Source organism: Mobula birostris, chromosome 23, assembly GCF_030028105.1.
Source record: "Mobula birostris isolate sMobBir1 chromosome 23, sMobBir1.hap1, whole genome shotgun sequence".
Lineage (NCBI taxonomy): Eukaryota > Metazoa > Chordata > Chondrichthyes > Myliobatiformes > Myliobatidae > Mobula > Mobula birostris.
The window spans coordinates 64,325,604-64,347,873 of NC_092392.1; the positions used below are offsets into that span (position 1 = coordinate 64,325,604).

Genomic DNA, 22,270 nt, shown 5'->3' on the forward strand with positions numbered 1-22,270 from the left:
GGTGTATAATGACACCTCGGTCTCGTTGCACCTCTCCTTTTCCTAATCGGCCACCATTCAGATAATCTGTTTTCCTATTTTTGCCACCAAAGTGGATAACCTCACATTTATCCACATTAAATTGCATCTGCCATGAATTTGCCCACTCACCAAACCTATCCAAGTCACCCTGCATCCTCTTAGCATCCTCCTCACAGCTAACACTGCCGCCCAGCTTCATTTCATCCGCAAACTTGGAGATGCTACATTTAATTCCCTCATCCAAGTCATTAATATATATTGTAAACAACTGGGGTCCCAGCACTGAGCCTTGCAGTACCCCACTAGTCACTGCCTGCCATTCTGAAAAGGTCCCGTTTATTCCCACTCTTTGCTTCCTGTGTGCTGACCAATTCTCTATCCACATCAATACCATACCCCCAATACCGTGTGCTTTAAGTTTGCACACTAATCTCCTGTGTGGGACCTTGTCAAAAGCCTTCTGAAAATCCAAATATACCACATCCACTGGTTCTCCCCTATCCACTCTACTAGTTACATCCTCAAAAAATTCTATGAGATTCGTCAGACATGATTTTCCTTTCACAAATCCATGCTGACTTTGTCTGATGATTTCACCACTTTCCAAATGTGCTGTTATCACATCTTTGATAACTGACTCCAGCAGTTTCCCCACCGCTGACGTTAGGCTAACCGGTCTATAATTCCCCGGTTTCTCTCTCCCTCCTTTTTTAAAAAGTGGGGTTACATTAGCCACCCTCCAATCCTCAGGAACTAGTCCAGAATCTAACGAGTTTTGAAAAATTATCACTAATGCACTGTTGCTTGGAAAGGAGGGCTGTAGTTATAAGAAGAAATCAGATAGGCTGGAATTACTCTCACAAACAGAAGAAGCTGAGGGGTGACCTTATCAAATTATGAGAGGCTTAGACAGGATAGACAGAGTTATTTTCTCAGGGCAGGGAAATCTAAAACTAGAGAGCACAGATTTAAGGTGAGAGGGGAGAAATTTAAAGGGAATCTGAAGGGTAATTTTTTCACACAGAGGTTGGTGGGTATCTGGAATGAGGTTGATACAATTTAAATGTTTAGAAAGTGTTTGATAGGAAAGGTATAGAGGGATACGGTCCTAATGTGTCCGAATGGGATTGGTGTAGGTGAGTATCACAGTCAGCACAGGCTGACTGGTCATTCTGGTCAGTCTGGTCAATGTGACTGGTCAATCCGGTCAATGGGGTCAATGTGACTGGTCAATCTGGTGAATGTGACTGGTCAGTCTGTCAATGTGACTGGTCAATCTGGTCAATGTGACTGGTCAGTCTGGTCAATGTGGTCAATGTGACTGGTCAATCTGGTTAATGTGACTGGTCAACGTGACTCGTAAACACAAAATGCTCTGCAGATGCTGGGGTCAAAGCAACAGTCACAACATGCTGGAGGAACTCAGCAGGTCAGGCAACGTCCGTGGAAACCATCAGTCAACGTTTCAGTCCGGAACTCTTCATCAGGACTCAAGAGGGAAGGGGCAGAGGCCCTATAAAGAAGGGGGGGTGGTTGGAAGGAGAAGGCTGGTAGGTTCCAGGTGAAAAACCAGTAAGGGGAAAGATAAAGGGGTGGAGGAAGGCACTTGCAGTGGAGACAGAGGAACTGGGAATAGGGAATGGCATTTTTGCATGTGGCAGGGTGGGAAGAGGTATAGTCGAGGTAGTCAGTGGGCTTGTAGATGTCAGTGGACAGTCTGTCTCCAGAGATGGAGACCGAGAGATCGAGAAAGGGGAGAGAAGTGTCCGAGATAAACCAAGTGAACTTGAGGACTGGTTGGAAGTTTGAAGTAAAGTCGATGAAATTGACGAGCTCAGCATGGGTGCAGGAAGCAGCACCAATGTAGTTGTCAATGTAGCGAAGGAAAAGTTGGGGAGCAGTACCAGAATAGGTTTGGAGCACAGACTGTTCCACATAACCAACGAAGAGGCAGGTGTAGCTGGGTCCCATGCGAGTTCACATAGCTACACCCTTGGATGAAGAAAGTGGGAAGAGCCAGAAGAGAAGTTATTAAGAGTGAGAACCAGTTCCGCCAACCGGAGGAGGGTAGTGGTGGTGGGGAACTGGTGAGGTCTGTTGTCCAGAAAGTAGCGGAGGGCTTTGAGGCCTTCTTGATGGGGAATGGAGATGTATAAGGATTGGACATCCATAGTGAAAATGAAGCAGTTGGGACCGGGGAACCAGAAGTTATTGAAGAGGTGGAGGGCATGGGATGTATCCCGGATGTAGGTGGGGAGGGACTGAACTATGGGTGACAAAATGGAGTCCAGGTAGGCAGATACAAGTTCGGTGGGACAGCAGCGGGCAGAAACTATGGGTCTACCGGGACAGTCAGGTTTGTGGATCTTGGGGAGGAGGTAAAACCGAGTGGTATAGGGTGTGGGAATTATGAGTTTAGCGGCTGAGGATGGAAGGTCTCCGGAGTTGATAAGGGTGGTGTTGGTACGGGAGACAATGGTTTGATGTTTTTTTGGTGGCGTCCTGTTCCAGGGGTAAGTAAGAGGAGGTGTCAGAGAGCTGCCATTTGGCCTCAGTGAGGTAGAGGTCTGTCCGCCAGACTACTACGGCACCACCTTTGTCTGTGGGTTTGATGGTGAGGTTGGGATTAGTGCGGAGAGAATGGGGGACTCTCCCCCACCCCTTTATCTTTCCCCTTACTGGTTTTTCACCTGGAACCTACCAGCCTTCTCCTTCCCACCCTCCCCCCCAACCTCTTTATAAGGCCTCTGCCCCTTCCCTCTTCAGTCCTGACAAAGGGTTCCAGCCCAAAACGTTGACTGATCATTTCCATGGATGCTGCCCGACCTGCTGAGTTCCTCCAGCATGTTGTGAGTGTTGGTCAATGTGACTGGTCAATCTGGTCAATGTGGTCAATGTGACTGGTCAATGTGGTCAATGTGGCTCCATGACTATATGGTTGGATGAAATGTATATCTGAAACACTCACCCACTCGGTAGGCGTCCAACAATGTCAACGTTATAGGTCTCTTTAAAGTTAAATGCATAGGAGACACCCGTTGCGATTATCGTCTGCAATATAATGAAGAACAGTGAACAGCTCGATTGTGTCAACACTGGTTTCATCCAATCAACATCCAGTTCACTATGGACATCCCACCCATCAGCCTCGTCCAGTCACCCACCGATTCACCCTGGACCACCCACCCATCAGCCTCGTCCAATCACCCACCAATTCACCCTGGACCACCCACCCATCAGCCTCATCCAATCACCCACCAATTCACCCTGGACCACCCACCCATCAGCCTCATCCAATCACCCACCGATTCACCCTGGACCACCCACCCATCAGCCTCGTCCAATCACCCACCGATTCACCCTGGACCACCCACCCATCAGCCTCGTCCAATCACCCACCAATTCACCCTGGACCACCCACCCATCAGCCTCGTCCATTCACCCACCAATTCACCCTGGACCACCCACCCATCAGCCTCATCCAATCACCCACTGATTCACCCTGGACCACCCACCCATCAGCCTCATCCAATCACCCACTGATTCACCCTGGACCACCCACTCATCAGCTTGAGCTGTCCGCTTGCTTCAAACGCATAAAGTAGAAATGCCCGTGTGAAATCATTGTGGGACTGACAGACATATGACAGGAGCTGCTGAAATCTGTTGGCGACAAATTAGTTTTCTCCAAGAGACTAATTTACATTAGAAACAGGATAATAAAATGCCTGCTCTGAAATAAAACTTGGAAATGGAATATTGATTGGAATTGGAGTTGGTTTATTATTGCTGTGTGTACTGAGACACAGGGAAAAGCTTGTGTAGCATACTGTTCCTACAGATCAATTCATTTCTGGGCTTTGGGGAAGAAGAAGCTGAAACAGTAACAATGCAGAATAAAGTGAAACAGCTGCAGAGGAAGTGCAGGTAAACAATGTGATGCAAGATGATAAGGAGGTAGATTGTGAGATTGTACTGGGGCAAAACTCTTACAACATCAAGATAGAAACTGTCCTTGAGCCTCGTGGAGAGTGCTTTCAGACCTTTCTGTTGTCTGCCCAGTGAGAGGAGGCAGAGGAAAGAATGCCCAAGGAGGGAGGGATTATAGTCAACCCTGCTGTATTTTGGAATCTGGTGTCAATGTTGGAAGCTCATCTGTCCTTTACTGATGGGAGTGGAGGGGAGGCAGAGCCAGTTGCAGATTAGAACAGGGAATGGATTCCAACTGTCATTGGCAAAAGCTGAACCACACAGCTGTAACATTCCCAAAGAGTGATGCAGGCACTGGGGCACTGGGAGAGACTCACACACTCCAGTGGCACTGGAAGAAACTCACACACTCCAGTGGAGGACTTCACACTGTCTGCATTCAGGACACCTGGTCTGGGGAAATTACACAGTCTACATTGTGGTACACACCCATTAGGGACATTACATTAACTGCACTGGGGTACACCCCTGCTGGGGAGATTACACTGTCTGTGCTGTGGTAATCCCCCCCCCCCCGTGGAGATTACACTGTCTGCACTGTGGTAAACCCCCCACTGTGGAGATTACACTGTCTGCACTGTGGTTAAACCCCCCAATGTGGAGATTACACTGTCTGCACTGTGGTTAAACCCCCACTACAGAGATTACACTGTCTGCACTGTGGTAAACCCGCCACTGTGGAGATTACACTGTCTGCACTGTGGTTAAACCCCCCAATGTGGAGATTACACTGTCTGCACTGTGGTTAAACCCCCACTACAGAGATTACACTGTCTACACTGTGGTAAACCCCCCCACTGCGGAGATTACACAGTCTCCACTGTGGTAAACCCCCCCACTGCGGAGATTACATAGTCTCCACTGTGGTAAACTCACCACTCCACTGCAGAGATTACGTCGTCTGAACTGTGGTAAACCCCCGACTGTGGAGATTACACTGTCTGCACTGTGGTACCCCCCCCCCCAATGGAGATTACACTGTCTGCACTGTGGTTAAACCCCCCACTACAGAGATTACACTGTCTGCACTGTGGTAAACCCCCACTGCGGAGATTACACTGTCTGCACTGTGGTAACCCACCCCCACTACAGAGATTACACTGTCTGCACTGTGGTACACACACACACACTGCTGAGGTTACATCAATCTGTTCACCAGATTGATTCCTGGGATGGCAGGACTGTCATATGATGAAAGACTGGATCGGCTAGGTTTATACTCACTGGAATTTAGAAGATTGAGGGGGGATCTTATTGAAATGTATAAAATTCTAAAGGGATGGGACAGGCTAGATGCAGGAAGATTGTTCCCAATGTTAGGGAAGTTCAGAATGAGGGGTCACAGTTTAAGGATAAAAGGGAAGCCTTTTAGGACCGAGATGAGGAAAAACTTCTTCACACAGAGAGTGGTGAATCTGTGGAATTCTCTGCCACAGGAAACAGTTGAGGCCAGTTCGTTGGCTATATTTAAGAGGGAGTTAGATATGGCCCTTGTGGCTAAAGGGATCAGGGGGTATGGAGAGAAGGCAGGTAAAGGGTTCTGAGTTGGATGATCAGCCATGATCATACTGAATGGCAGTGCAGGCTCGAAGGGCTGAATGGCCTACTCCTGCACCTATTTTCTATGTTTCCATGTTACACTGTCTGCACTGTGGTTTAAGACCTCTCCCACTGGAGAGATTACACTGTCTGCACTGTCCTCTCTCCCCTGCCCCCACTGGGGAGTTTATACTGTCTGCACTGTGGTCTTCTCTCCCCCCCCACACACACACACACTGCAGAGAGTACACTGTCTGCACTGGGAAGATTATACTCTCTGCACTGTGGAAAACCACCACCACCACCCCTAATGCGGAGATTACACTTCTGCACTGGGGAGATTACACTATCTGCACTGGGTCCCCACCCCCCACTGGGGAGATTACACTGTCTGCACTGGGGAGATTACACTATCTGCATTTCACCCCCCCCCCCCGACTGTGGAGATTACACTATCTGCACTGGGTCCCCACCCCCCACTGGGGAGATTACACTGTCTGCACTGGGGAGAATAGCTTGACATCGGTGGTTGGGAAGTTGTTGGAGTCAATTGTCAAGGATGAGGTTACAGAGTGCCTGGAGGCATATGACAAGATAGGCAGAACTCAGCATGGATTCCATAAGACCATAAGACCATAACACAAAGGAGAAGTAGGCCATTCGGCCCATCGAGTCTGCTCCGCCATTTTTATCATGAGCTGATCCATTTTCTCCTATTTAGTCCCACTCCCCTGCCATCTCACCATAACCTTTGATGCCCTGGCTGCTCAGATATCTATCAATCTCTGCCTTAAATACACCCAATGACTTGGCCTCCACTGCTGCCCATGGCAACAAATTCCATAGATTCACCACCCTCTGACTAAAAAAATTCCTTCGCATTTCTGTTCTGAAAGGGTGCCCTTCAATCCTTAAGTCATGCCCTCTCGTACTAGACTCCCCCATCATGGGAAACAACTTTGCCACATCCACTCTGTCCATGCCTTTTAACATTCGAAATGTTTCTATGAGGTCTCCCCTCATTCTTCTAAACTCCAAGGAATACAGTCCAAGAGCGGACAAACATTCCTCATATGTTAACCCTCTCATTCCCGGAATCATTCTAGTGAATCTTCTCTGTACCCTCTCCAACATCAGCACATCCTTTCTTAAATAAGGAGACCAAAACTGCCCACAGTACTCCAAGTGAGGTCTCACCAGCGCCTTATAGAGCCTCAACATCACATCCCTGCTCCTATACTCTATTCCTCTAGAAATGAATGCCACACTCAGGTTGGAGGAACTACTGTAAAAATGAAGCCACACTCAGGTTGGAGGAACAACACCACCTTATATTCCGTCTGGGTAGCCTCCAACCTGATGGCATGAACATCGACTTCTCTAACTTCCGCTAAGGCCCCACATCCCCCTCGTACCCCATCTGTTACTTATTTTTATGCACACATTCTTTCTCTCACTCTCCTTTTTCTCCCTCTGACCCTCTGAATATACCTCTTGCCCATCCTCTGGGTCCCCCCCCCCACTGACTTTCTTCCCGGACCTCCTGTCCCATGATCCTCTCGTATCCCCTTTTGCCTATCACCTGTTCAGCTCTTGGCTCTATCCCTCCCCCTCCTGTCTTCTCCTATCATGTTGGATCTCCCCCTCCCCCTCCAACTTTCAAATCCCTTACTCACTCTTCCTTCAGTTAGTCCTGACGAAGGGTCTCGGCCTGAAACGTCGACTGCACCTCTTCCTACAGATGCTGCCTGGCCTGCTGCGTTCACCAGCAACTTTGATGTGTGTTGCTTGAATTTCCAGCATCTGCAGAATTCCTGTTGTTTGCCAACATTGCATTCACCTTCTTCACTACTGACTCAACCTGGAGGTTAACTTTAAGGGTATCCTGTACGAAGACTCCCAAGTCCCGTTGCATCTCAGAACTTTGAATTCTTTCCCCATTTAAATAATAGTCTGCCCGTTTATTTTTTCTGCCAAAGTGCATAACCATACACTTTCCAACATTGTACTTCATTTGCCACTTCTCTGCCCATTCTTCCAATCTATCCAAGTCTCTCTGCAGACTCTCTGTTTCCTCAGCACTACCGGCCCCTCCATCTATTTTCGTATCTTCAGCAAACTTCGCCACAAAGCCATCTATTCCATAATCTAAATCGTTGATGTACAATGTAAAAAGAAGCGGCCCCAACACTGATCCCTGCGGAACACCACTGGTAACCGGCAGCCAACCAGAATAGGATCCCTTTATTCCCACTCTCTGTTTCCTGCCAATCAGCCAACGCTCTATCCACGTATGTAACTTTTCCGTAATTCCATGGGCTCTTATCTTGTTAAGTAGCCTCATGTGTGGCACCTTGTCAAAGGCCTTCTGAAAATCCAAATATACAACATCCACTACATCTCCCTTGTCTAGCCTACTGGTAATTTCCTCAAAAAATCGTAATAGGTTTGTCAGGCAGGATTTTCCTTTAAGGAATCCATGCTGAGTTCTGCCTATCTTGTCATATGCCTCCAGGTACTCTGTAACCTCATCCTTGACAATCGACTCCAACAACTTCCCAACCACGGATGTCAAGCTAACAGGTCTATAATTTCCTTTTTGCTTCCTTGTCCCCTTCTTAAATAGCGGAGTGACATTTGCAATCTTCCAGTCCTCCGGAAACATGCCAGAATCTATCGACTTTTGAAAGATCATCGCTAATGCCTCCGCAATCTCCACAGCTACTTCCTTCAGAACACGAGGGTGCATTCCATCTGGTCCAGGAGATTTATCTACCTTTAGCCTATTCAGCTTCCTGAGTACTTTCTCTGTCGTAATTGTGACTGCGCACACTTCTCTTCCCTGCCACCCTTGAGTGTCCGGTATACTGCTGTCTTCCTCAGCGAAGACTGATCCAAAATACTCGTTCAGTTCCTCTGCCATCTCCTCATCTCCCATTACAATTTCTCCAGCATCATTTTCTATCAGTCCTATATCTACTCTCACCTGTCTTTTACTCTTTATATGCTTGAAAAAGCTTTTAATATCCTCTTCGATATTATTTGCTAGTTTCCTTTCATAGTTAATCTTTTCTCTCTTAATGACCTTTTGTAAGGTTTTAAAAACTTCCCAATCCTCTCTCTTCCCACTAATTTTTGCTTCCTTGTATACCCTCTCTTTTGCTTTAACTTTGGCTTTGACTTCTCTTGTCAACCACGGTTGCATCCTTTTTCCATTCGAAAATTTCTTCTTTTTTGGAATATACCTGTCCTCATTTCTCGCATAAACTCCAGCCACTGCTGCTCTGCTGTCTTTCCCGCCAGTGTCTCTTTCCAGTCAACTTTGGCCAGTTCCTCTCTCATGCCACTGTAATTTCCTTTACTCCACTGAAATACCGACACATCAGATTTCGGCTTCTCTTTTTCTAATTTCACAGTGAACTCAATCATGTTATGATCACTGCCTCCTAAGGGTTCCTTCACCTCAATCTCTCCAATCACCTCCGGTTCATTACACAATACCCAATCCAGTACAGCTGATCCCCTAGTAGGCTCAACAACAAGCTGTTCTAAAAAGCCATCTCGCAGACATTCTACAAATTCTCGCTCTGAGATCCAGTGCTGACCTGATTTTCCCAATCTACTCGCATGTTAAAATCCCCCACAATTATCATAACACTGCCCTTCTGACAAGCCTTTTCTATTTCCAGTTGTAATTTGTAGTCCACATCCCTGCAACTGTTTGGAGGCCTATAAATACTGCCATCAGGGTCCTTTTACCCCTTAAAGGCTTTTTCCTTAAAGGAAAATCCTGCCTGACAAATCTATTACAATTTTTTGAGAAAATTACATGTAGGCTAGACAAGGGAGATGCAGTGGATGTTGTATATTTGGATTTTCAGAAGGCGTTTGACAAGGTGCCACACATGAGGCTACTTAAGATAAGATAAGAGCCCATGGAATTACGGGGAAGTTACATACATGGATAGAGCGTTGGCTGATTGGCAGGAAACAGAGAGTGGGAATAAAGGGATCCTATTCTGGTTGGCTGCCGGTTACCAGTGGTGTTCCACAGGGGTCCATGTTGGGGCCGCTTCTTTTTACATTGTACATCAACAATTTGGATTATGGAATAGATGGCTTTGTGGCTAAGTTTGCTGACGATACAAAGATAGGTGGAGGGGCCAGTAGTGCTGAGGAAACAGAGAGTCTGCAGAGAGATTTGGATAGATTGGAAGAATGGGCAAATAAGTGGCAAATGAAATACAGTGTTGGAAAGTGTATGGCTATGCACTTTGGCAGAAAAAATAAACGGGCAGACTATTATTTAAATGGGGAGAGAATTCAAAGTTCTGACATGCAACAGGACTTGGGAGTCCTCATACAGGATACCCTAAAGGTTAACCTCCAGGTTGAGTCAGTGGTGAAGAAGGCAAATGCAATGTTGGCATTCATTTCTAGAGGAATAGAGTATCGGAGCAGGAATGTGATGTTGAGGCTCTATAAGGTGCTGGTGAGACCTCACTTGGAGTACAATGGGCAGTTTTGGTCTCCTTATTTAAGAAAGGATGTGCTGATGTTGGAGAGGGTACAGAGAAGATTCACTAGAATGATTCCGGGAATGAGAGGGTTGACATATGAGGAACGTTTGTCCGCTCTTGGGCTGTAATTCCTTGGAGTTTAGAAGAATGAGGGGTGACCTCATAGAAACATTTCGAATGTTGAAAGGCATGGACAGAGTGGATATGGCAAAGTTGTTTCCCATGATGGGGGAGTCTAGTACAAGAGGGCATGACTTAAGGATTGAAGGGCGCCCATTCAGAACAGAGATGCGAAGAAATTTTTTTAGTCAGAGGGTGGTGAATCTATGGAATTTGTTGCCACGGGCAGCAGTAGAGGCCAAGTCATTGGGTGTATTTAAAGCAGAGATTGATAGGTATCTGAGTAGCCAGGGCATCAAAGGTTATGGTGAGAAGGCGGGAGAGTGGGACTAAGTGGGAGAATGGATCAGCTCATGACAAAATGGCGAGCAGACTCAATGGGCCGAATGGCCAACTTCTGCTCCTTTGTCTTATGTTCTTATGGTCTTATGGTCTTATTGCACTATCTGCATTGGGGTCCCCCCACTGGGGAGATTACACTGTCTGCACTGTGGAACTTCTGTCATCTCAGTGCCAGTCAATATAACCTGCAAGATTATATTCCTGCTATTTCAAATTTGGATTGTAAATTTGCAAACTTAGAAGCAACTATAGGAATGTTAAAGAGCAAAACTCCTTCAACCTGAACTCTTCCAATTTATTGTTTTCTTGTGAAATAATTCACTCACCAGGTAGGAGTTTTCTATTACAATCAATAAATGCAGTTGTACCGCTTGGTGTAAATCAGTTACAAAGCCAAACAAATGATAAGGAAATCATTACATATTCTTGTCCTTATATCTGAGACTCGTACACCTCGGAATACTATAGTCCATGTGCAACAGAGGGCAAATAAATCTAGATCAAGAAGAGTCATTTGAACTGGAAATTGGTGATGAAGGAAGTGAGGTTAAAGTGAAATGGAAAACATTGCTTCATTGAATAACTTTTCTTTCTGCACCCACCAACTGTCCTGTTGAGAAATTGGGCAGTTTGTCTTTATTTCAGGATTCCAGAAGCTGCACTATTTTACTTCTGGGCTCAAGGTATCGAAGACTTGCATCTTTGGTGGACCCCACCCTCAGGAATTAAAAGGGATGGGAAGTTATTACATGTTAGTCTACACTTCCCAAGCAAGACGGGACATTGCCAGCATTACTTTGTTACTTAATCTCAAGAATTGACAGGCAGTCAGCAGGATGAAAGTTAGCGGAGTGAAATTCTGAGAAAGCAACTTGTCAAGTTTAGCGAAGTAATCTTTTGTCATAAATAAATAACATTCTGTATTGCATGCGTGAGCAGGCAGATGAGGTGAGGTGAGGGGACAAGAAGGTGGTAGAGGAGTTAATCTGCCGAGGCCAAAGGGATTTACTTTGATTAATAGTTTAGAAAATGGATATTTTAACTAATGTGTCACCAACCCAAATATGGACCTAACTTCGCTGGACCTAACAAGTCAGATCTGATGTGCAGTCTGTCTTCAGTGGTAGGAAGTGAGGGAGGGAATGTCCAGTGGTAGGAAGTGAGGGAGGGAATGTCCAGTGGTAGGGAGTGAGGGAGGGAATGTCCAGTAGTAGGAAGTGAGGGAGGGAATGTCCAGTGGTAGGGAGTGAGGGAGGGAGATATCCAGGACTAGAAATCCTCACCCTAGTTACATGTACAGGTTGCTATTGCAAAGTAAGAGGCAGGGCTGTGGATAATTTGGTCATAAGTATGGAGTCACATTGCGGGTAATAACGAAAGGGTCACGTTGTTGATAATCTGTGGTCAGGATGAGAAGGTACATGAATGATAACTCACATGACAAAGAGTTGGGGAGTGCAACCAGAGAAGGCTTAGAATAGGGACTGTTCTACGTCACCCAGGAAAATATAGCTCTCGCTAATGTGTGTGGAAGTGCCCATGGCTACACTCTTTCTGGTAGAAAGAAGTCAAGAAGTTCTTCAGAACCACCACAAGTTGAGACGTGGGTTGAGGACATTGGTGGAGTGGAAGGGTACGGACCTTTTTTGCAGAAGGAAGAAAGGTGAAGAAGAGGTGGTGGGGGCTGGAGCAAATGATGAAAGGCGTGCAAAATGCCTGGTGGCTCAGGATGGGGTGCGGTTCAGTGCATCGGGGCAGGCAGGAACAATAAGCCAACTAGGACAGTTCCACGTGGGTGTGGGATGAGAGTCAGCAGCTAGCATAGGGTTCATAAGGCTCATTTATTTATTATCAAAGTATACAACTCTGAAATTCTTCTCCCAGTAGCCATGAAACCAAGAAAGAAAATACAGGCCCCAAATCCCTCCTCCCCGTACAAAAAAAAAACAAAAATGGAACAGGCACATCAACCACGAAATCCCGCCCCCCCAGGCAAAAAAACAAGAAAGCTCAGGTGACAAACACAGAATATAAATAACATGACTGAAAAAAGTCTATACTCCAAGTCCACATCCAAAATGCAAAAACCTGGCCAACGTTCTCCATCACACCGGCAGGCTCCCCTCTCTGATAATGTAGCGATCAAAAGGCAGGCAGCTGGTGCTCACCCTCCGTATTCACTCCGAAGTTTCAATCTCCGATCTCCTCGTCACTTTAATCAGCGAACAATGGAAGCTTTAATCACTGAAATGGTGTCAAACATTGGCTTGTGCCCCGTCCCTCAGCCTTCTCACCATGAGGATGTGGCAAGTGTGACAGTGGAGAAGTGTGTATGGAACCAGAGGAGATAGCAGAGATACTTAATGAATACTTTGCTTCAGTATTCACTACGGAAAAGGATCTTGGCGATTGTAGGGATAACTTGCAGTGGACTGAAAAGCTTGAGTTTGTAGATATTAAGGAAGAGGATGTGCTGGAGCTTTTGGAAAGCATCAGGTTGGGTAAGTCACCAGGACCGGACAGGATATACCCCAGGTTACTGTGGGAAGCGAGGGAGGAGATTGTTAAGCCTCTGGCAATGATTTTGCATCATCAATGAGGACAGGAGAAGTCCCGGAGGATTGGAGGGTTGCGGATGTTGTTCCCTTATTCACGAAAGGGAGTAGGGATAGGCCAGGAAATTATAGGCCAGTGAGTCTTACTTCAGTGGTTGGTAAGTTGATGGAGGATTTATGAACATTTGGAGAGGCATAATGTGATTAGGAATAGTCAGCATCGCTTTGTCAAAGGCAGGTCGTGCCTTACGAGCCTGATTAAATTTTCTGAGGATGTGACTAAACATGTTGATGAAGATAGAGCCGTAGATGTAGTGTATATGGATTTCAGCAAGGCGTTTGATAAGGTACCCCATGCAAGGCTTATTGAGAAAGTAAGGAGGCATGGGATCCAAGGAGACATTGCTTTGTGGATCCAGAATTGGCTGGCTCACAGAAGGCAAAAAGTGGTTGTGGACACGTCATATTCTGCATGGAAGTCGGTGACCAGTGGTGTGCCTCAGGGATCTGTTCTGGGAACCCTACTCTTCGTGATTTTTATAAATGACATGGATGACGAAGTGGACTATAGATCATAGGACACTGGAGCAGAATTAGGCCATTCAGCCCATCGAGTCTGCTCTGCATTCCATCATGGTTTATTGCTGACCCCGGATCCCACTCAACCCCATACATCTGCCTTCTCACCAGATCCCTTGATGCCCTGACCAATCAAGAAACAATCAACTTCCGCTTTAAATATACCCACAGACTTGGCATACTAGCTACATCTCCTGGGTACAGCGGAGACAGGATGGAGCAGCACAGTCTGGCGAACCACAACGAACGCACCCCAACTGTCCTCCTCATGGAGGGATAGGTTAGTTAGTTTGCTGATGACACAAAGGTTGGGGGTGTTGTTGCTGTCAGAAGTTACAGCAGGACATTGATAGGATGAAAAGCTGGGCTGAGAAGTGGCAGATGGAGTTCAACCCAGATAAGTGTGAGGTGTTCATTTTGGTAGGTCAAATATGATGGCAGAACATAGTATTAATGGTAAGGATCTTGGCAGTGTGGAGGATCAGAGGGATCTTGGTAGCCGAGTCTATAGGACACTCAAAGCTGCTGCGCAGGTTGACAGTGTGGTTAAGAAGGTATACGGTGCCTTGGCCTTCATCAACCGTGGGATTGAGTTTAAGAGTCGAGAGGTAATGTTGCAGCTATACAGGACCCTGGTCAGACCCCACTTGGAGTACTGTGCTCAGTTCTGGTCGCCTCCCTACAGGAAGGACGTGGAAACCATAGAAAGGGTGCAGAGGAGATTTACAAGGATGTTGCCTGGATTGGGGAGCATGCCTTATGAGAATAGGTTGAGTGAACTCGCCCTTTCCTCCTTGGAGCAACGGAGGATGTGAGGTGACCTGGTAGAGGAGCATAAGATGATGAGAGGCATTGATCGTGTGGATAGTCAGAGGCTTTTTCCCAGGCTGAAATGACTAGCACGAGAGGGCACAGTTTTAAAATGCTTGGAAGTAGGTACAGAGGAGATGTCAGGGGTAAGTTTTTTTACGGAGAAAGTGGTGAGTGTGTGGAATGGGCTGCCAGCAGTGGTGGTGGAGGCAGAAATGATAGGGTCTTTTAAGAGACTCCTGGATAGGTACATGGAGCTTAGAAAAATAGAGGGCTATGGATAAGCCTAGGTAGTTCTAAGGTAGGGACATGTTTGGCACAGCTTTGTGGGCCGAAGGGCCTGTATTGTGCTGTAGGTTTTCTATGTTTCTATGATTCAGCATGTTGCCTCTCCCTCCCGGAGTCATCTTGGAGACTGCAGAGCGCTGGAACACTCAAGCGACCTTCAAACTTCTGCATTTGCCTGGATGTTTCAATCTCCCTCCTTGCTTTAACTGGTGAATAATGGGAGCGAAATGGAGTCGAGTTGAACACCAGTTCGCAGCCTGCCTGGCCTGTCAAGAGTTTCACATACGCTGCCTCTGCATCTCAAGGCCACTGCGCGGTGTTGGAGGCCATGGGAGGAGATCTCCAATGTGATGTTGCAGGAGATGCAGGCCTGATGTTCGTTGACATCACGGTCCAGGGGGAGATACAAAGGCATACCTGAGAGCAGCGACGGACCACAGAGCACAACAGCCCCACCCTTGTCTGTGGGTTTGCTGGTGAGGTTGGGGCTGCTGTACAGTGAGTGGTTTGTTAGAGTCATAGGACCATAGAAAACTACAGCACAGAAACAGGGCCTTTGGCCCGTCTAGTCCGTGCTGAACCATTTAAACTGGCTACTCCCGTTGACAGGTAGACAGTGCCATGAAGAAAGCAAGTATGGTGTACAGGACATGGGATGTTATCTTGAAGTTGTATAAGACGTTGGTGATGCCTAATCTGGAGTATTGTGTGCAGTTTTGATCACCTACCTACAGGACAGATGTAAGTAATGTTGAAAGAGCACAGAGAAAATTTACAAGGATATTGCCAGGTCTGGAGGACCTGAGTGATAAGGAAAGATTGAAGATTTTAGGAATTTATTTCATAGAACATAGAACACTGTGAGGAGATTTGATAGAACTATACCAAATTATAGATAGGGCAAATGAAAGCAGGCTTTTTCCACTGAGGTTGGGTGAGATGAGAATTAGAGGTAATGGGTTAAGGGTGAAAGGGAACATGAGGGGAAACTTCTTCACTCAGAGGGTTGTGAGACTGTGGAATGAGCTGCCAGCACAAGTGGTGGATACAAGCTCTATTTCAACGTTTAAGAAAAGTTTGGATAGGTACATGAATGATAGGTGTATGGAGGGCTCTGGTCCCAGTGCAGGTTGATGGGAGTAGGCAGTTGAAATGGTTTCAGCCTGGACTAGATGGGCTGAAGGGCCTGTTTCTGCGCTGTACACTCTGACTCTATGACCTGCACCCAGGCCATAGCCCTCCATATCCTCCCATCTTGTACTTCCCTTAAACATTGAAATCGAAATCGCGCTGGCAGTTCGTTCCACACTCTCATCACTCTCTGAAAAAAAACGTGTTTCCCCTTGAACCTTTCGCCTTTCACCTTTAACCCAGCTGTAGTCTGTAGTCTTACCAAACCTTAGTGGAAAAGGCCTGCTTGCATATACCCTGTCTATACCCCATATAATTTTGTCGGCCTCTATCAAACCTCCCCTCATCTTCCACTTTCTAGGAAATAAAGTTCTAACCTATTCAGTCTTTCCTTATAACTCAGGTGCTCCAGTCTCGGCAACATCAGAAAGAAATGGAGGGAATTAACACCTTCCTAATGTGGATTGGAGGTAATGTCCTCCAGCCTCATCTGCTGCTTTTAGGGCTCGCAATTTGCAGTCCTCTACACGGACGAGACCAAACGTAGACTGGCCGACCATTTCACAGAACACCTGCACTTTGTCTGCAGTTGCTATCCCAAGCTCCCAGACGTAGACCATTTCAACTCCCCATGACATTCCCACAAAAACCTGTCCATCCTCAAACTCTTCCACTGCCAGTGCGAGGCCAAACATAAATTAGAGGAACACCAATATCTCATAAGGTTATGAGAGGTCATCAGAATCTTTTTCTGAGACTCAAAGTGTCTCATACTGCATCCAGGTGGTCTACATCCTAATAATCATTGAGTTTTACACCTTCTGGCAACTCTTACCTGCCGAATCCCCACTCCTTTCTGATGAATCTCTTGTTCCCCCCCACCCTTTTTTCATCCCTTCTCCCACAGCCACCCTTCATCAAAACCCAATCTGCTTCCATCTGCCCACCACCTCTCCCTCAGTTTCCCATTATCTCCTTTCTTACTGAGCAGAAACCAGCACCAGTAGCCTCCGTGTTCCTGATTATCGCCCACATGCCTCTTGTCTCCTTGCCTTTCCAACACCCCCACCCGCTCCACTTGCCCACCATGCTTCACCTCTCTTTGGTCCACCAGCCCCTGTCTCACCCCACACATATCTCTATGGGCCTTCTCCCCTCCTCTCGCATTCTGAGGTGGGGTTTGAACACAACACATCAATAGACCCTCCCTCCTACCCTGCCCCTCCCCGAGATCCTGCTCAGCTCACTGAGTTCCTCCAGCAGATTGCATGTTGAGAGTTCAGTTCTGAGTCAGAGCTGAATGTGTCCAACTCACCATAATAACCTCAATGGGGATTGGCACAGGTAGCTTGGACTTGAATTGGTCATTAATTTCCTTGAAAACGAACACCACGCTCATGATGATGAGTGAAATGATGATGTCAGCAACGTTTGATTCCGTGATGTGAGTAAAGATGTGTTTCAGTGTCTAAAGTAACGCACAATGGCACAATCAGTAACCTGGACTTTGATGGAAATCCAGAATTATGGTTTTTAATGAAACAAGCAGATAAATACTGTGTAATGATTAGAAATGCAATGTTGTCAAAGTCATTTATACTCACATAAATCAGAGAAAGAGGGCCACTGAAGCCAGGGACAGTCAGCTGGAGGACAAACTTGAGCTGGGAGACCAGGACATGAATTGCAGCGGCTGTGGTGAAGCCGGATATCAGTGAGTCTGACAGGTAGATGACGATAAAACCAACCTGGAGGAAGCCAAGAGCCAGCTAAAAGAGGGAGAGAAGATAAATTTCAACAGAGTTACAATGAAGCTGGGAAGATTTTCCTGCCCGGAAAGATCAGCAATTGTATCTGCAGGAGGCACTGCCTCAGTAGCAATTTGTGCAATCGTTTTACTGCCCCAGCGATCTCCAATTCCCATCGTTTTACTGCCCCAGCGATCTCCAATTCCCATCGTTTTACTGCCTCAGTGATCTCCAATTCCCATCGTTTTACTGCCTCAGTGATCTCCAATTCCCATCGCTTTACTGCCCCAGCGATCTCCAATTCCCATCGTTTTACTGCCCCAGCGATCTCCAATTCCCATCGCTTTACTGCCTCAGTGATCTCCAATTCCCATCGTTTTACTGCCCCAGCGATCTCCAATTCCCATCGCTTTGCTCCCCCAGCAATCACCGATTCCCATCGTTTTACTGCCCCAGCGATCTCCAATTCCCATCGCTTTGCTCCCCCAGCAATCACCGATTCCCATCGTTTCAGTGCCTCAGTGATCTCCAATTCCCATCGCTTTGCTCCCCCAGCAATCACCGATTCCCATTGTTTCACTGCCCCAGCGATCTCTGATTCCCATCGCTTTACTCCCCCAGCAATCACCGATTCCCATCGTTTTACTGCCCCAGCGATCTCTGATTCCCATGGCTTTGCTCCCCCAGCGATCTCCAGTTCCCATCGCTTTACTCCCCCGGCGATCTCCGATTCCCATCGTTTTACTTCCCCAGCGATCTCCGATTCCCATCGTTTTACTGCCCCAGCGATCTCTAATTCCCATCGCTTTACTGCCCCAGCGATCTCCAATTCCCATCGTTTTACTGCCCCAGCGATCTCTAATTCCCATCGCTTTACTGCCCCAGCGATCTCCAATTCCCATCACTTTACTCCCCCAGCGATCTCCGATTCCCATCGCTTTACTGCCCCAGCGATCTCGATTTCCGTCACTTCACTCTCCCAGCGATCTCCAATTCCTATCGTTTTACTCCCCATGCGATCTCCGATTCCCATGGTTTTACTCCCTAAGCGATCTCCAATTCTCATCGCTTTACTCCCCCAGTGATCTCCAATTTCTATCGCTTCACTCCCCCAGTGATCTCTGATTCCCATTTCTGTCTGTATGTACATTGTCAGCATGACAACATAGATTCCCTCCGGGTGCTCTAGTTTCCTCCCACATTCCAAAGATTTACAGTTCGGATTATTAAGTTGTGGGCATGCTATGTCAACACTGGGAGTATGGTGATACTCGAGGGCAATGCCCAGAACAATCTTTGGACTGTGTTGGTCATTAGCACAAATGAGCAGTGGCCAGTTGGAGAGATCAGAAGCCTGCACTCAAGTTCACTGATCGAGTAGAAAAGGTAGTGGCTTGCAGAGGCAAATCAGTATTTGGGATTGATTAGCAAGAAGAAATTAAAGTAATGCAGAGGCAAGCAGAGGGTCCATTGTTGGAGGGGGCAGAGCTAGAGTAGAGATTTAAAGGCTTTAGTACTCCAAGGCTTCATTGAGGAGAGGCCTCAGTGAGGGAAGCCAAAAAAAGCTGTAGGTGGAGCCCACACCCCCTTTACATTTGTAATTAGACCAGGAGAGAGGCCAGGCAGGATAGTGGAAATCCCCTCTTGCAGGATATGGGTAGACAGAGAGACTCCAATATCCCTGATCACTATGCCAGTGAGAAATGCATCAAGATGTAGCTTCTAACAATCATGCCATGATGAGGCCACACTCAGGTTGGAGAAGCAACACCTTATTTTCATTCTGTATATCTTCCAAACTAATAGCACAAACATCGATTTCCTGAACTTCCGATAATTACTTCCCCTCCTCTCCTTCACCATTCCCCATTCCCATTTCCCTCTCTCACCTTCTCCTCTTACCTGCCCATTGCCTCCCTCTGGTGCTCCTCCCCCTTCTATTTCTTCCATGGCCTTCTGTCCTCTCCCACCAGATTCCCCCTTCTCCAGCCCTTTTTTCTCTTCCACCAGTCAACTTCCCAGCTTTTTACTTCTCCACCCCCTCCCTCTCCCGGTTTCACCTATCACCTACTACCTTGTACTTCTCCCCCCTCCCCTCCCCTCCCCTCTCCCGGTTTCACCTTTCACCTACTACCTTGTACTTTTCCCCCTCCTCCCCTCCCCTCCCCTCTCCCAGTTTCACCTATCACCTACTACCTTGTACTTCTACCCCCTCCTCTCCCCTCCCCTCACCTCTCCCGGTTTCACCTATCACCTACTACCTTGTATTCCCCCCCCTCCCCTCCCCTCTCCCAGTTTCACCTATCACCTACTACCTTGTACTTCTTCCTCCCCTGCCCTACCTTCTCATTCTGAGATCTTCTCCCTTACTTTCCGGTCCTGATGAAGGGGGAAGAACTCAAAATATTCTCTGTTTATTCCCCTCCATAGAGGCTGTCTGACCTGCTGAGCTGCTCCAGCACATTGTATGTATTGCTCTAGATTTCCTGCACCAGTAGTACCTCTTGTGTGCATAATTCATTGAAAGTGCTGTCACCAGTAGGTGGGGTTGTAAAGAAAGCTTTTGGCACATTGACCTTAATAAGTCAAAGTACTGATTACAGGAGCTGAGAAGTTACGCTGAAGTTGTATAAGACATAGGTGAGGCCCAATTTGGAGTATTGTGTGCAGTTTTGGTCACCTACCTACAGGAAAGATGTAAATAAGGTTGAAAGAGTACAGAGAAAATTTACAAGGATGTTGCCGGGTCTGGAGGACCTGAGTTATAAGGAAAGATTGAAGACGTTAGGACTTTATCTCTTAGAATGTAGAAGATTGAGGGGAGATTTGATAGAGGTATACAAAATTATGAGGGGTATAGATAGTGTAAATGCAAGCAGGCTTTTCCCACTAAGGTTAGGTGGGATTTTGTTTATTGCTTATTTATTTTATTTGTTGTTTTATAGCATTGAGTACAAAAGTTGCAAACTCATTTTCACTATTGGTGCATGACAAATTGTACTATGCAATGACAATAAAGATATTTCATTTCAATCAGAGATCATGGGTTAAGGGTGAAAGGTGAAAAGTTTAAGGGGAACATGAGGGGAAATCAGAGGTTGTGAGAGTGTGGAATGAGCTGCCAGCACAAGTGGTCCATAAAAGCTTAATTTCAATGTTTAAGCAAAGTTTGGATAGGTCCATGGGTGTGGAGGGCTTTGGTCCAGGTCAGTGGGAGTAGGCAGTTTAAATGGTTCAGCATGGACCGGATGGGTTTCTGTGCTGTACTCTGACTCTGTGATACAAATAAACCTTTTCTCTGTTTTTTTTTCCCTCTTTCCTTTTCCTTGTCTCTTTCTTTCCTGACATTCATCATCAGCCACACTGTGCCATCTTCCTGTTGCTATCACCTGATAACAGGGACTAAAGTCTGAAGATCAGGAACAGCTACTTCATTTCAATCATTTGGTTCTTGAACCAAATGGCAAAAACACTAATCAGAACAGTTTAGCAACACAGTGACCACTTTGATCGCTGTACACCAAAATGGGCTCTTTTTAATATCACAAACCTTGTACTTCTTCCTCCTCTCCTCCCACCTTACTCCCACTTCTCATCTTTTTTCCAGTCCTGATGAAGGGTGTCAACCCGAAATATGGACTGTACTGTTTTTCACAGATGCTGCCTGGCCTGCTGAGTTCTTCCAGCATTTTGTGCATGTTGCTGTTCTTAATATGTTCCAGTTGTGTTCATCCTTGTAAACATTGTGTATAATATATGATTAATTGATATTTTTCTTGGAACCACTGCTTAATCTGATGGCATGTTCCTGTGATCCTGCTGCAGGTATGTTTCTTATGTTAGCACACCTGTATGTTTCCCATTGCACCTGTGCACACACCTGTATTAGCACTGGTGGCAAGAAGCTGAAATATCACTTTTGAAGGACACCAACCTGGAAGATGCCAGAAAGGAAGGTGACAGAGCCCGCCACCCACACCTGCCTCTCCTCTTTGCTCAAGTCAGCAGGAAAGATGGTGGAGTTGGCCCCGAGACTGTCATCAGTCACCATCCTCTCCACTACAGTCCCCACCATCAGACTCACCACGGGGAAAGGCCCTGGGGATGACAAGAAACAGTCAGCTGGGGAATCCAGTGAATGAAAGGCAGCTCAGGGAAAGAGGGAGGGACAGATCAAATTCTTACCGACTGATATATGTCTTGATGTTCCCAGGAAAAAGTAGGTCAAAATGGGGAAGAAGGCCGCATACAGTCCATAACCAGCAGGGACTGAGACCAGGAGTGCGTAGGCCAAGCCTGAGAAAATAGAAACCAGGAGTGAGACCAGGAGTGCGTAGGCCAAGCCTGAGAAAATAGAAACCAGGAGTGAGACCAGGAGTGCGTAGGCCAAGCCTGAGAAAATAGAAACCAGGAGTGAGACCAGGAGTGCGTAGGCCAAGCCTGAGAAAATAAAAACCAGGAGTGAGACCAGGAGTGCGTAGGCCAAGCCTGAGAAAATAGAAACCAGGAGTGAGACCAGGAGTGCGTAGGCCAAGCCTGAGAAAATAGAAACCAGGAGTGAGACCAGGAGTGCGTAGGCCAAGCCTGAGAAAATAGAAACCAGGAGTGAGACCAGGAGTGCGTAGGC

The 22,270-nt window shown here is 46.8% G+C and overlaps 1 protein-coding gene across 1 annotated transcript in view; it reads right to left on the reverse strand.

Moving 5' to 3' along the window:
• The window catches only part of LOC140186819 (chloride anion exchanger-like), a 98,649-nt gene that overhangs the window by 68,405 nt on the left and 7,974 nt on the right, over window positions 1–22,270 (reverse strand). The window contains exons 3-7 of the mRNA XM_072241410.1: window positions 21,829–21,939; window positions 21,578–21,741; window positions 17,500–17,664; window positions 17,211–17,363; window positions 2,990–3,072 (exon numbers count right to left, since the gene is read on the reverse strand). Coding sequence (XP_072097511.1) covers window positions 2,990–3,072; window positions 17,211–17,363; window positions 17,500–17,664; window positions 21,578–21,741; window positions 21,829–21,939 — 676 coding nt within the window. The remainder of the gene's footprint in view (window positions 1–2,989; window positions 3,073–17,210; window positions 17,364–17,499; window positions 17,665–21,577; window positions 21,742–21,828; window positions 21,940–22,270) is intronic.